This window comes from Cariama cristata, unplaced genomic scaffold, assembly GCF_000690535.1.
Source record: "Cariama cristata isolate BGI_N322 unplaced genomic scaffold, ASM69053v1 scaffold15120, whole genome shotgun sequence".
NCBI lineage: Eukaryota > Metazoa > Chordata > Aves > Cariamiformes > Cariamidae > Cariama > Cariama cristata.
This window is the reverse complement of record NW_009594256.1, coordinates 99,371-114,669: the sequence shown is the minus strand read 5'-3', so window position 1 is coordinate 114,669 and position 15,299 is coordinate 99,371. Positions and strand designations below refer to the sequence as shown.

General features: G+C 38.9%; 1 protein-coding gene across 3 annotated transcripts in view; it reads right to left on the bottom strand.

The window, feature by feature from the left end:
* Positions 1-961: 961 nt before the first annotated feature.
* CACNB2 (calcium channel, voltage-dependent, beta 2 subunit) overlaps positions 962-15,299 on the bottom strand; it is an 87,101-nt gene continuing 72,763 nt past the window's right edge. For 2 of the 3 annotated variants that reach the window (XM_009697442.1, XM_009697458.1), the window contains exons 10-13: positions 8,516-8,667; positions 7,702-7,797; positions 6,152-6,337; positions 962-1,453 (exon numbers count right to left, since the gene is read on the bottom strand). In XM_009697442.1, the coding sequence (XP_009695744.1) occupies positions 962-1,453; positions 6,152-6,337; positions 7,702-7,797; positions 8,516-8,667 (926 nt within the window). Of the gene's footprint in view, positions 1,457-6,151; positions 6,338-7,701; positions 7,798-8,515; positions 8,668-15,299 lie in introns of all 3 variants that reach the window. The other variant, XM_009697450.1, reaches the window with a different exon arrangement.

The window sequence follows — 15,299 nt, the reverse complement described above, 5'->3', positions numbered from 1 at the left end:
CACACCTCTGTCATGTGTGCTCTATTATTCTGACAATAGAACAAAAATTAAGCTGTGTCCATTGCAATTTTGTGTACAGAGAAGAATAATTTATAGTGGTAAGTTCATTATCTTCACCATAAATTTAAAATGCAAAATTGGGTTTGCAAGGACAGCATAAGGTGTAAGAGTTAGGCCCTTTATCTCAAGCACTCATTTGTATTTACAGTAAGTATAAGCTTTCTGCTACAGAAGAAAAAGTATTTAGATTAAACACTGTTACAGATTTCCTAAATGAGGCTAGTTCCAGTTGCCAGTAATTCAAAAGCAAATCTGCTGACTTGGCATTAGGACTCTAAAACAGTGTGATCAAACTTATGTAGTAAGAAGGTGTCTGCAGAAATAACATTTATAAACTGTATATACAGTACACAGTACCAGTACATAGAAAATAGATTTTGACTTATGATCCCCTGTGTGTAAGGCAAGACTGAATTCTGTCTTCAAATGGAGTCCACCAGAGGTACAAGCAACAGACAGTGGCTCTTAAATCAATATGCAAATCAAGTGCATACAAATTAAAAATCAGAGCAGACAAAAAGTTTCAAATTTTTTATGTGCTGATTCTGGCTTGCTGAATACACGGGAAGTTATTAAACATCACATGTACCTTTTTTAAAAAACACTAACAACACCTTGATGGCAACAGATATTGTTCAAGTGGCAGCTACCAAAAAACAGCTTGAAAAATGGCATAGTACAACGTCAGTAACTCTGCAGTTGTACTACACTAATTCATATAGCACTAACCAAAAAAATAAGTATATGAATATTCTATTTCATGCTATTGCTATGCAAGCAACAGCAATACAAATCAGCATACAGAAGGATACCATATGTTCTGCAATGAAGAACCCAGAGATATTTTCAAGGGGCACTGTTACAAGACTTCAAAGAAACACAAGACTGCTGGAGGCAAAAGTTACTGACGGATGTAAACATCCCTGTTCCATTCTCCTGTGTCGTTACGTTTTTTCGATATCACTTCCCCATCCTTGTCATAATATTGGTCCCTTGATTTATGACGACTACGCTGTTTGTTGCATTCATTGTGGTCCTGCTCGCGGTCCCTCTCCTTTGAGCGGTGCCTTGATTCTCTATGTCTGTGATCACTGCTCCCGTGGGACTCGTCTCTATGATTGTGATCCCTGTGAGAATCATAGTGGTCACCGTGCTCATGTGAGTAGTCCTCCTTTGGCTCTACGTAAGCCGAATCTCTGCTGTCTTGTGTTTCTGAGTCAAAAGTTTCTTGCCTAGAAAGGCCTCTAATACCACTGCGATGGTTGTGGTGTTGGCTTGAGGAAGAGCGATGCTGGGATTTCTTGATGGGTTCAACCCGTGCTTCCTCTTCAATTTGTGAACCACTGCGTTCAGGGACTGAATGGTGGTCATTCCTCTGGTCTCCTTGAGATCCCTGCTATCACAACCAGCAGTAAGTTCACATACATGAAGTACACATTTAAAAACTTTCCCCAATATCAAATTCAACTAGAAAGTATCATGAAACCAATAAAAATTAAGTACACAACAATCCACTTTGAATCTAAACTAGAAAAAAACATCAGAATTCAACTTTTACTAAAAATTCAGTATTATAATACAAACAATTCCTTTCACTCTCATCAGAATGGAGGGTGGCACTTAGGTTATTCTGTGACACTCTCTCATTTCCTGTGATGTTTCTGACTATTCCAGTTCCCAGTAACTGCCTACCACACTCCAGACAAAAAGAGAGCATGCAGAAGCAGGACAAACTGTAGAAAAATTAAAGAGGACGTATCATGCCAGGAGAGGGCAGGTATCAGTTGAGAGTTTACAGACACCTACTTGGAAACAGCCACTACAGGAAAGTGCTTTTAGAAGTCTGAGGAGATGGATTCCAGTAGAGAACCGAAGTACAGAACTTTGGCTCTTTTAGAGTAGCTTTTCTTAAAAGAAAAAATGGAATTCAATCTGGTATGAATAAAGTTTGTATTATGATACTAATAGTATCACTGACCTTCTGTTTTTCTCAGCAATAATTCCATTTCTTCAAGGTAATGAAAAATTAAACTTTGGTCTCATAATTTTAAGAGCTCAAGAATACAGACCATTGCCAAGAAAAGCCAGAGGAGAGCGGTATTATCACCTATAGAATTTCCTAACACACCACTACTATTAAAAGACTGACATAAAAATTACCAGGTAATAACAAACCTACTCTTCACCAGCGTAATGCTTTGTAATCACTGCAAAACGAACAAGTGGTATTATTTAACTCATTTAGGGGTTTCATGCTTTTATTCCCAAACCACAGCTAAAGATTTTTCAAGGTTAATTACAAAATTTTAAGAAATAGTTGACAGTGAAATTGAATTATCCTTCCCACATGAGGTAAAGAACATCAAGACAAAATCATCTCTACTGTCAGAAAATTGAAGTAGGTTTTAACGGAGTTATACAGGCATTTGTTTGTAAGACTGTTCTGATTTTACCCAAGTTAGTCTAAAGTTTGCCCTCCTATGTTCAGAATTGTATAAAAATAAGTATTGCCTCCAGGGAAGCTCACGGACATATCTTCTTTCTGTCTTTCTATATTGTGGAAAAGAGCTAGAAGAAGGAGGAAATTTTGTTCTTCAGCCAGAGATCCTGGCAGGTGGGGTTCCTAGCAACCCAAAAAGTAAAATGACAGGAAATTGGACAAGAACAAATCTGTATTTTATCAGAAACTTATAAAAAGCAGCATACTTCAAATCAGCAATTTGATAAATTTGAGAAATCTTCATTTTCTAAGACAACATTTTGTTCTGTAAACTTCCCAGCAACTAGCTGGTTGCTCCATGTGCTCCTAATTTGAACCAAATGGTATAGATGAGAACAAGGTAAAAGAAACTGGTCAAATTTCTTTTTTGTTCTTGTTTTTATGATTTGCCAGAAAAGGAATGTAGTAATTGTAAACATGAATAGATGTGCTCAAGGTGAACAGAAATGACTCAAAGGAGGTGAATTATAAATGAAATCAAATGAAAAGCTAAGGAGTCTAAAGCAATGCCTGCTTTGGATGTGTAAACGCATTTTTATTAGTTCACAACCATGACTGTTTTTAAGGCACATAAACTGATTATGCATGTGAAACCCTTTAATTCTCATATGGTCAAATGCCAGATATGTATGTACTTATGTGTATAATCATGACTAATAAAATCCATCATTGCTGTGGTTTGAGAACAAATGCAAAATTCGAAACTGCTTTGAACAGAATGCTACTTTAACAAACTCAGATGAATCTTCTCTGCTACGATGCGTACGTGTGGAGAAGCACAATGAATAAATTTCAAACCAATACCTGCAATTTCAGAATAGTGTTAGGGCTATTGAGATTATGGGCAAATTCATTGACAGTAACTTTCCCTAAATATTACAAGGACATTGAGCACGTAATGTTTGAATCTGGATTAGGGTCTGACTTTGTGGTTCATTACCAAACTAGGGCTCCAATTTGTATTAGATTCCACAGTGCAGGAATTTTATGGCCCAATCTCATCAGGTTTTCTGCCTAAAATGGAGAAAGTTTGAGAGAAGCCGATTTCATTATTCAGGTTGTAGTTTCAAAGAAGTAGGGGTTCTTTGAAAGAAGTTTAAGCAGTGTTGAAAGAGGAGAGGGAAGTCTGTGTCCCCCACTGCTGAATAGGGACATCGGCTCCCTATTTCCATCCAGTGGTCCCTAATTGCCTGCACCATATGTGTGTGAGGTTGCTCCAGTCTTCTTTTTGGAATTAGCCAACTATTTCCATACAAGAGGAAACCTGAGAACAGTTGTCAGGACAGTTGGCTCCAAAGCTGTCCATCAGATAGACACGAGGTGTATGGTCTCCACCGACTTCATTTCAAACAGTCCCAGGAGGCCTCACACCTTTAAGCACCTCGTGCCATGCAATGCACACAGTCAGCATCATGCTATAAGAATACCAGCTGGCAACACAAATCTCTCATTAAAATGTACACCTGGGACTGAGAAACCACAAAAAACAATTATGTCTCATGGCAAAGAGGTGCTGCATTGGACCCAGAGGAGAATGACTCAAATGCTTTGCAGTGCGGATGTGGCCTCTCCAGGCCAAACGGCTGGTGGCATCATTTTTCTCTGCAGAGCAGTCCACAGAACCAGCACAGATATAGACTTTAAATTCTCCAAATAGAGGGTCTTAACACAATTGAGAGAATGGGTTCAGCCACCATGATTAGAAAACAAACCGACTCTATGCCAAGACTGTGACAGACTCAGATTTGAGATGTCAGCTGAAAATGTATCATAGGAAAATTAAACAAAAGGAACATAAAAGTTCTATGTTCCATAAGGGACCCCTATTGCTTCGCACTTTTGGATTAGTAGACCTACAAACAAACTGTGAAACTGCAAATACATTCTCGTTTTTAGTCCTTAAAATAAAAATCTGTTAATTTGTAAGGAGATAGCACAACAATTCAGAAAAGTGTTATTAAAACTCTGTATAGTTCCTCCAGAGAATGTGGTTAATAAAATAAGTGAGCTATAAATCCACACCCAAAAGGCATAAAAAAAACCTTGAGAAAAATAATAAACACATCTACAAAGCAAAGAAAGTTTATCTAGCAAGTCTGCACACAACAATACTGAATTTCATACTCAGAAATTCTTCCAGCTCACAATTTTTTCAGGGTGTTTCAGCTCTGAGGACAGAAACAAAAGGCAGAAATGAGCTATAACTTACAGTCCCTTTTCCTGCAACTGTTTTTGAAAGCAAGAGAAGGAGATAGCCTGCAAGGTGGCTGAAGCATTTTTTTTGTTACAGAACAAACCTGTCAAGTCTGGGGTCTTCTAATGGGAAATAAGTTCTTTGACACAAAAAATTATTTTGCAAGATGATAAAAACAAAAAGCAAATTTTTGACATTTTAGTTTGGGTGCAAATATGTTTTTTTCTTTGATTTTTCTAAAAGGAGGTGTTTTTCTTAGCCAAAGTCATGAGTTCTAACTGACCTATCTACATAACTTATGGGCATATATGGAACTTAAGTGGAAATTTAGATGTTGTAAGCCATTATTTGAGCTGAGACAGATGTATTTTAACCGCCTCTGTGATCTTCTCGGTCTCAAGGTGTCACTCACTATTTATAATGAAGTAGTATCTTTAAAGACCTTATTTCATGTCATGCAACACATATACAAAGGACTGGATCTCCTTATGCTGAAAACCTTTATAGAATTATACACACCAAAAGATGGAGGAGAAAAGAGGGGACGCAATATGCCCAAAGTCAACAGGCAGGTCAGTGCGGAGGTAGGAACAAAGCCTGTTTTCCCAGCTCGCTGGACAGTACCCTCACTGTTCATAACACTACCTCTCAAGGTCTTTCTGCACAATGTGCAGTGGGACTCGGGCTTTATGTAAGAGTTTGGCTTGAAAGAAGTATGTACTTTTCACAGCAATGGCCAGTGAATAAAGTAACAAAGGGAACACTGGAAGGGCCACTTTGACCTTGAGATTTCACTAATACAGTCAGTCATTCTCAGCCTCTACAACTCCATAGCCTGTGGGAAGATAGGAACAGATTCCCTCCAACATTTGCAGATCTGCTCTGTACATAACCCAATTTGTCATGCAGGGCCTCTGGGGCTGGGATTTGCCTATTAGCGATACTGTGCTCATCAGTCAGAGCGCTACCAGAGGCTGTAACATGCAAAGTATTAGCCCAGTTTTATTTCTCTGATTGGATTACATATGGCCAGCTACAAAAACGCTTGTGGCTGGTACACATATTACTGGCGCAGTGGTGTCCTGGGCACAATAAAATCTTAAGTATTCCACTTCACATCACCATATGTTTTCAGTCAGACTGGCTTAGTCCTTGAAATCAAAACCAGCCCCCTAGTCAATACGCAAACACAAGGCACTGTGAATACAATAGCAATAACAATAATGTGCCTCTATTTGCCTTTTATACTGAAAATAGATGAATGTCTACTGAAAAAGCTCTTACTCTATCATCAACAGTAAGACATACTCAGCATATTCTAGTATCAGACTGCCACCGTGCTTTGAAAGAGGAAGAAGCTGAGAGGAAAAAAAGAAGAGATGGCATAAAAACTGTACCTGTAAATTAATATTTGGACCTGGGCTAATAGGAAGAGTGGCTGTTGCAAGTGTGCGAGTGAGAAGCTGGTTAGGAGGATTGCTGCTAGGTGGATGTGTGGCCTTCCAGTAGGCTTCCAGATAGTCAGCAAGGTGCTCACAAGCATCTTCAAGCTGGTTCTCATCAAGAATTACATCGAACATTTCCTGATAAAGGAAAGGTTTTAGTGAGTATAACCACCAGCTAAAGGGAGATCAGCTAGAGACATTGAAGAACACACTTTCCGTTCATCAAAAATATTTCTAATACTTGTGTTCAGATATTTCACCCCTTTTGTTTTGGGTTTGGGTTTTTTTTTTGGTAATGCAATTGATACAAAAGACAGCAATCACAACTAGCACTAATGTTACACATTACACTTGCTAAAGCAAGTCCTCATGACTTCCGCTTAGTAATGCACAAACAGTCAATAAAGACAGGAAGAAGTAGCTTGAAGAAATCTTAAAACTCAGATAGCCATAAAGAAAGGTTAAATATTGAAGTTTTTAGTTATTGGAACAAAATGGAATGTCAAGAAAAGGGATTCACTCCCCATATCCAGAATAACTAAGAGAAAACTAAGACAAACTAAGACCAATAACTAACAACAGTAAGAAACCCAAGTAATACAGATCATCCAGTTTCCCAGTGTTGTACAAATATTAGGTAAGACATTAGTCACACAGTCTAATTTTAGGCATCTAAAGTTAGCAGGCGAGTTTCCTCCATTCCCTCCCTGGTCAGGGAGACAGAAGTACTCCTGAAGGCAGCTTTGACAGCCTACACAGGTCTCTAGCATTCTTCATCGACTTCTTGGGGACCTGAGGAGACTAGTCTTTTAACTGAGATGCTTGAACTTAAATGATGAAAACATTCCCCTCACTCAGCTCTGTAACTACAGCAAATTGCCATATCTGCAACTGAACTGAACCTTCATCTTCTGGTCTCTTACCCGTAATCTTGACAGTTGAGTATGCAGGTAATAACGCTTGCCATGTTTAAAACACAGCTGGGGTCTCATCATTTCCACTTTATAGGTTGAAATCAAGAGAATTTGCTTCAGTGCACATCAACAGAAGTGCAGAGCTCTCAAGCTACGCAGTACCCCACAGCTCTTTCCAAAAACTGTGACCAAGAATGCCAGCAGTGATGAGCTGTGGTGACATAAGCCCCAGGGGAGCTACCCAAACCACTGGCCTGACCTAAACTGCCAGAGATAAAGCACAGGCACTGAAAGGGTACATTTTTAGACCAATAACGCCAAAAGAATTATCCAGTAAAACAAATGATCAGTTTGTTCAAGCCGTGAATGTATCAGCACACGTCCCAATAAGTGCTTGTGACTAGGTGTGTTTTTTCCCTGCACCCATGTGCAGAGCCCCCGAGACCTCAGGAGGTGTTCTGCAAAAAAGCAATAGTGAAATATGGCCAGAAGAGGGCAAACATTCCCAGAAATTATGTAATTAACCTCGTGCTTGAAAAGAAAGGCATCTTTCAAAGAGAAGACATACATAAATTAACAGTAACTCACAGGAGGACACTGTGCCAGTTTATCAGCTGCCACCATCTGAACATTAAGGTGTTTGGCCTGAGATTTCCCTCGAGATTTTATTAACCTCTGTAAAACCTGTGAAAAATAAGACATTAATAAAAGTGAGCAGGTTCAGGTACATATATAATCACTTAAAATGTTTATATTTTTAACTGTCCACTTGAGCAGATCAAATTCTTTATTTGCTGGCTTCAGGAGCATTTCCCATGCTGTTTACATCCAGAATAAGCTAATTTTCCTTACTTCCCAACATCTCCTTTCCTGTTATGAACACTAAAAGGTTCCCCTCCTATTTTTCTCTGCTGCTTCTGGTTTTCTTTGTTTCCAAGTTGAAATTCTTTAATTACTCTCCTGAGTTCTCTTCCCATAAACTCATTCTTCTCTTTCAAATGCCTCTCCACAAGGTCTGTGCAGGTTTTTTCACAGAATGAAAGAGTACATTATCAGGAGATGTTAAAGTTTACCAATCAGTCTGGTATGCATTACATGAAAATCTTTCTTTCATTTCTGTATTATTTTGATTTAAAAAACTGTTAGCATTACTTACCTTATTAATACTAAAAATGCAATCCCAATTTTAAAAAAAACATCGGAGGTAAAGCACCTTTCTTTTCCAAAATGGGTTTTGGTAACACTACAGCTAAGATACTTTTATGATTAATAATATTTCACCACCCAAAGGGGAGCAATAACATATAGCTCAGAACTTTAATGAGGACACATGATTATCTGCATTTAAGACCAAAAAAAAAAAAAAAAAAAAAGACTGAAAGAGCATGAATAAAATATTTACCTTAGGAGAAGAAATCTTTACATATACTATAATGGGAGCCAGAGAGGTTTTGCTTAGTTGAGCTGGGTGGTTAATGGTATCAGCATCAAGCACTACCAACTGCAGTGTCCTTGCTAATTCAAAAATCCGTTCAATTTCACTTTGAACTTCAGCTGCAGAGGAGTAGAAAATTAGAGTTATGAAAATATTAAGAAGCGATTAGTTTTAAGCACTGTAAAAATGTGGTAGACTGGTATGTTGCTCCTCAGGCTGGCAGGAGTTCTTAGCCGTGCATGTCCCTGGCATGCTAGGGGAATGAATGCAATGTTAACGAGAGCGTTGTGCCCCCGGTTTGTTGCCCTTGCAGGCAGCACTGCCTGCCTCTCTCAACCCACCGCTTCCTGCAATCCCAGCCTGGAGAGATACTGTTAACACTTTCTTACAAGACCCCAGACCACATATATAAGAAAAAAAGACATAAGAATGCCTGCTGCATCACATGGTAATCTTACTACACCATTAATTTCCTACATATGAATAATTTCAGCTCAGACTTTAATGTTATCTAGTAATCAATTTGCTCAAACTGGTATGCATGACAGAGGCATTAAGACAAACTGAGGTGTCTCTATTAGCAGAAGCTCCCGTTTTTTCCATTTACTTCAACCTATCAAAGCTCTGGAAAAGAAAGTTTCCTTCATATACTCACCTCAGTACGGTACCATATTAAAAATTTGATTATCATGTGTAAAACACTTTTTAAAAAAAATAATTCAATAATCTGAATAATGCTATGGTATCCTCCTCACAACCCCAGGAATTCTGGAAAGGTGATTTCCCCAGAAAAAATCATCTGGTAACTCCTAGCTCCTCAGCACCCTGCCCAATTGGCAGTAGTTTCCAGGACAAACCTCTCCAAGACAGATGGACTGCATCCGCTTTCACAACTGATGTAGAAACTGTCTTCATTCACAGATGAAACAAAACTAAATCTTATAATAGCAAAATCATCCTTGAAATGGAATCACATTTTCCTGCTCAAATCTTGCTATAGGCTGACTTCACAGAGAAATTACAGAAGTTGGGTGATTTGTGCAAGTCTATAAAGAAAGTTAGAGAGCCAGACAAGACTGTAGTTCATAGAGGTTTCCCTTTAAAGGTTGGGCACACTCCATGAACCAAAACCAGATTAGGTATCTAGCCCATTCAAAGTAAATACTAGAAGATAACCTACAGAAACTTAAATGTCAACAAGATGTACCAACAACTTATTTATTAGACAGTTTCTTGAAATTACACTATCAGCATTTTATCTGTTATGCTGGCACATGTATTACTTTTGCTTGAAAACACAGCCTATCTGATCTGGCTAGAGAGAGTTCTCTATAGCGAATAGTCTCTTTCAAGAGGTGTGATGATATCGAATTTTGTTATCTTAGGATAGCAACCGAATAAATTAGGTACCATGATAAGGTTGCAAAATTTCCAAGAGAGAGCAAAGCATCCCAGCTAGTCTCCATTTAGCTCAAAGTCTTTTGGTTCCAAATCAATAGGTGACTACTACAATCATTTTATAAATGAAGTAACATCTTCAATGGCCATCAGAAAACCTATATATGATGTTCTCTATTGGAGGAAGTTGACATTGTTTTGGATCTCTTAGAGACTACCTCCATCTGTTTGTAGTTATCTCCAATTTTGGCTGACTACATGCCAATCAGTCTTTTACAGCAGAGAACATTGCGAGATGTGCATGGTGTGCTGGTATGGAAAGCATCGATGTGTGCTTTCCTGTCTGTTGACAAAAGCAGAGTGGCCCAGCTGCTGTCTGAATTGGGACCACATTTTTGAAGACAGAACTTCTGATGGTTCTTGGCACATTCACAATTACATTTTCTGCAACTTTGTTGCGTAGAGATATTGTTGGAATGACTGAATACCGTTGTCTCAGTGATTTAGTAGAGGACAGTCAATAGTGTATCCCTAATTTAAGTCCAAATGACAACCAGAATAAACATATCAGAGATAATTTGTCATGCTGTTCTGATGATGAGTTTGTATTGCTTTCCTGCAATTTCAAACCAGGCTCAACACTTCAGTCAGTATAACAATATCAGTTAATGTATCATTTTAAGACCATTCCAGACTGCTAAAATCCCTTGTTCAAGAGAATTTATAACCAGCAAAATCTGTCTTTTTGCCAGTGTATCATAATTTTGTCTGGGGAAGCAGTATTTGCTACACTGCTGGAAGCACTTTTCCTGCCAGTATGGAATACATCTCTGTGAACTAGATTTCCTGCTATACTTTTTGAAACAACCCTTTGCCAGGGCAGAGTATGCCTCAAGGAATCTTTTATTGTGAAACATACCCAGGGCAATAATTGCAGGTAATTATGGTCTTATGAACCAATAGTTTCCACCTGAGTCTGAAGATAGAGAGATACCTTTTCCATCAATAAAAAATATTTCAGTTCAAGGAACTACACTGCATGATTGATGAACTAATATGTTGGGCCTCTACCTCTCCAGTCAAGAACAGATGGAAAAAATGCCACAGAGATTGCTGAAGAGGTCCTGATCTCCTGTCTTTTAGAGTACTTTAGCTTCTGGAAAAGCCTGCATTTTTCTTGAAACCTTCCTTGTATTCTAACTTTTCACTACACATAAGATTGTTGCAATTACTTGAACAATAATAGCTTCTCTTTTTAGATGACAAAGGCTTTATTTACTGCTGCAGCTTTGGTTTTCATCTTTCTTTAGCAACATCTCTCAAAAACCAAATTCTATACCTGTAAAGATTCCTTCCCAACAAGATGCTCAATACAAATTTTCTCTCAGACTTTTGTCCAAACTAAGCAAAGAACCCTAAATATCACGTGAGGATAGTAACACAAATATCATTGGTAGTTAAAATGAGAACAATGACAGCGTGGTATCTCCAAAGCAGCACAGCAATAGCTTAGCAATCTTCCCACCTCCATGAATATCATCTCTTTATAATAATGTCCCTTCTGATGTACTAGAGAGGCATAACAGTGAGGCTGTAACAGTTAACGCCAATAAATTATGTTTGCCAATCATAATGAGAGGCATAAACATAATTAGATCTACCGTGACAATCATCCTGGAATGCTGGCAGCCCAGCTACAACACAAAACCAGAAATTAGCTACCAAATTTTAAAGTGACCCTTACAATCTATTTGATACAGCCTCCTTGGTAATCGGAAAGGGGACATATTTTAAATGACAGGAGCACTCAACTATTTATTCAATACAATAGGAGGTCAACTCTAAGAAACGAGAAGTACACATCTCCCAGCCAACTTTAAATATTGCACATTTAAATTTATTCCCATATATAGAAATTCAGTGCAATAAGAGCACAAGTAAATGGCTTATCCCGTTATGGGGGCAGACAAATATTCTTTACACCAGTTGGACCTTACTAGTGAATTTCAAGCAAAAATCTTTAACAGTTCATTACAATAATCTCACTTAAAGTAAAGGCAAACACACAGCAACACTGCATCGCATCTGTGTCAATTCACTAATAACAAGATGAACTATGGTGGAATTTAGGGCACTTCTACAATGCAATGGTAAAAGAACATTCTCTACTCTGCACAGTTGGAGAAACACAACCATCCTTCAAACCTGGCAAAAAGCAGCCATAGCAGCCAGGAGTCACTGGGACACCCAGCTTGACAGAGCAGTGGCTACATCAGCACTATGTTTTAGGAAAATCCTGACAAGATGGCAGTTTTGTGATGGGGATATGATGAAAAATGGTCATGCTTCTGGCCTGCAAAGGCCAAATTTGAACCATAAAATATTGCTTATATGCAGCAAAGAGGTTTTGATATTCAGCAGAAACAGTGAAGTTCACATATTGTCAACTGAGTACAGTATGACTTTAATATCTTATTCAATTTGACCTTGTCTACTTGTCTATGGTATCAGTGGCACTGTTTTGTTCATCAAAACAGATTTGTACATTATTACTTTGACTGCAACAGCTACAGAGGCAAAACATTTTTCTAAATAGAGCTCCTGATAACTACAGATGCATAGCATGAAAAATGCATAGCATAAAAAGAACGTATCTATGTCAATGTATGTCATACAAAAATGATTAGCAACACCTTGCACAATGTCTTTCAAATAACTTTATAAATTAAGCAGAACAGACATCAGTAGCCATGATTTTTCTTATGCTAATCCTTTTATACAAGCACACTTACTTAGAAATCATTAATCACTAAATTCCATAATTAAAGAAATGAGAAGTTTGAGGCAGTCTCAGGAATTCCAAAACAAAGGCAAAAGAAACAAATGTGCTATATATCCCCAGTTCCTTAAAAGCACAAAGAAAGTATTGCACCAAAAAAACTGCTGAGAAATTGATAAAGGTCATAACTGAAATCCAAGAAAATGGAAAAAGAAAAACAAAAAGGAAGTGATGACTATTGAGTTGTGCCCACACACCTCTTGATGAAGTAGTAAATCATGACCTTGACTGACAGAATTCAGATTTTAAATTTTAATTTGTGAGCATATCTGTGGGCAAAATCACTGAAGTGTCTACATTAGGTATTGCACTGACCAGAATGCAGGTAACTTGGCCACAGCAGGCTATCCCAGACTACATTAGATGCCTGTGCTTGCTGTATGCAAAGTGGAGAGACTGAGATGCTGCCGAGAGTGATCCAGAAAGTTACATGGCGTGTGAGCAGTCTGGAGCAAGCCAGTAAGAAACCTCACATGTACATAAGTGTTTGGCCTCTTTCTTCTCACTTTCCCCTTTCCTCCCCTCAACCACCAAGGTTGCTCTGGGTAGGCAGGGAGCCAACGGCAGGGTCATGCTGGACAGGGGACAGCTGGCTCCACCCCTTCCCCAGCCAGGGAGGTTCAGGCAGGATTAGCTGTCCCACTCCGTGCTGGTGACAATGCTGGGGAGCAGAAGCCTCTGTGCCTCTCTGCCAGCATACCCAGCCAAGAAGGAAAAAGTCTTGGAGGGGAACATAAGCAAGTAAGAGGTAACAAACACTCTAGCTTAGTCCTCAGGCAATGGGCCAGAAGATACCTGAATTACAGGTGTTTTAATCAAATTTTTAACATAAATATACATTTGTGAATATACTTACATTACCCTCGTCTCAACCAAATCCCTTAGCCACTAGCTTGTTACATAAAAAGGGGAGGATGGGAGTGGGAGGATGACTATTTTCCAGGGAAAGTGGCTGCCTGTGTTACTCATGCCTAACAGATGGGGCTCCTGTGAAGGATAAGGCAGAAAGGAGAGGTGGATGTGTGCTGCTCTGCCTGGGGCTCCCATCTGGGCTCCGCTGAAGGGGAGCTGTGGGGTGAGATGCTGCAGGAAAACAGGGTTTTCCTCTTCCTGCCTGCTGAGGCTCAGTTTAGACAGAATTCAGATGGCCTTGAATGCATGCACACATTCAGGTGGTATTTAGATATACAATATGATGTTTGGAAACCTCAGCATAATCAAGATCTATTTATAATGGATTAACATCTCCTGAAATGCAATCCTGTAATTACATGAAAATAAAAAACAGTTATAGTGTCATTTAAAAATACTAAATATCACATGAAAATGTCTACTTCCTCCCCTATTTCTCTGGGCTAGCAAAACAATAGCATTCATGGAATGATGCTTCTTATGCCAGGTTTAAACTGGAAGTAAATTTTAATGGCCTACGAATGGAAAAGCCTGAAATCAGCGGATTGCAGCAGAAACACAAGTGGATGAGCACTGCCCAGGGAGAACTGCACTGAGATGGCTGTGCCAGGTAGAACCGCAGCTGCTCCGGAAGGTGCCATGTTGTTGAGTTATTTGAATGGCAAGAGTGGGCAAAGAAGCAGTCTAACATTTATTTTGCCCAGGGGACCAAGCAAGTGTCTTTGCATAATTCAGAATGGATCTCATCATTTCAGGCTGGCACTAACTTGGATATTTCCGCACCATGCTTCATTACTCAGTGTAGCGCTATAGGCTTTTACAGCTCTGGTCTGTACATAGACATTAAGTAAGTGTTCCCTAGCTCTGTTGTTTTAATCAGAACGAACAAATAAAAATGCTCAGCCTTTCTCACAGATAGGATGTGGAACCACTCCATCGCTGGCTATTCAACCCCTCCTGCTGATGGTGTGCCACTTGCAAAACATTTGCGTAATCACAGAGTGGGAGAGATACTGACTCTGTAGCCTGATGCTTAGAGTGGGAGGCAAAACACGTGGATTCCAGTTTTCTCCAGGGAAAGTTAAATTGTCATGTAAAGTGCGTAAGACTCAGCAGGACCAACTGGCAGCCATCATACAGGTGATCACAGCCCTGTCATGGCGACGGTTCACGCCTCTGTTAGCAGAGAACAGAAATGAACCCAGACTTCTTTGCTTTCTGGTTAAACAACCCAAACCCTTAGTCTTGGATAAAATGACACAGACACCAACTTTTTATCCATTCTATGAGCCTAGGAGAAAGAAAAAATACTGGATCAATTCAACCTACACGTCTGAATAGTTTTAAGGGAAGCAGACTGTATTCTTAAGGAAACAGCTAACTTGCTAAAAATATTTCATTCACCTATCCAGGTATCTTAGTTATTATACAGATAACCATAACTTTTAAAATTATTCTAACACATTGCTATATTGCTTTGTCTCTAGCACGTGTTTTGTTTCAATATAGTTATCAATCATACATATTTCAGTGCAGTACCATGAGAAAACATAGTGACATGTTGCTGAAAGTTATCTCTAATTTACACAAATAAAGAATTAT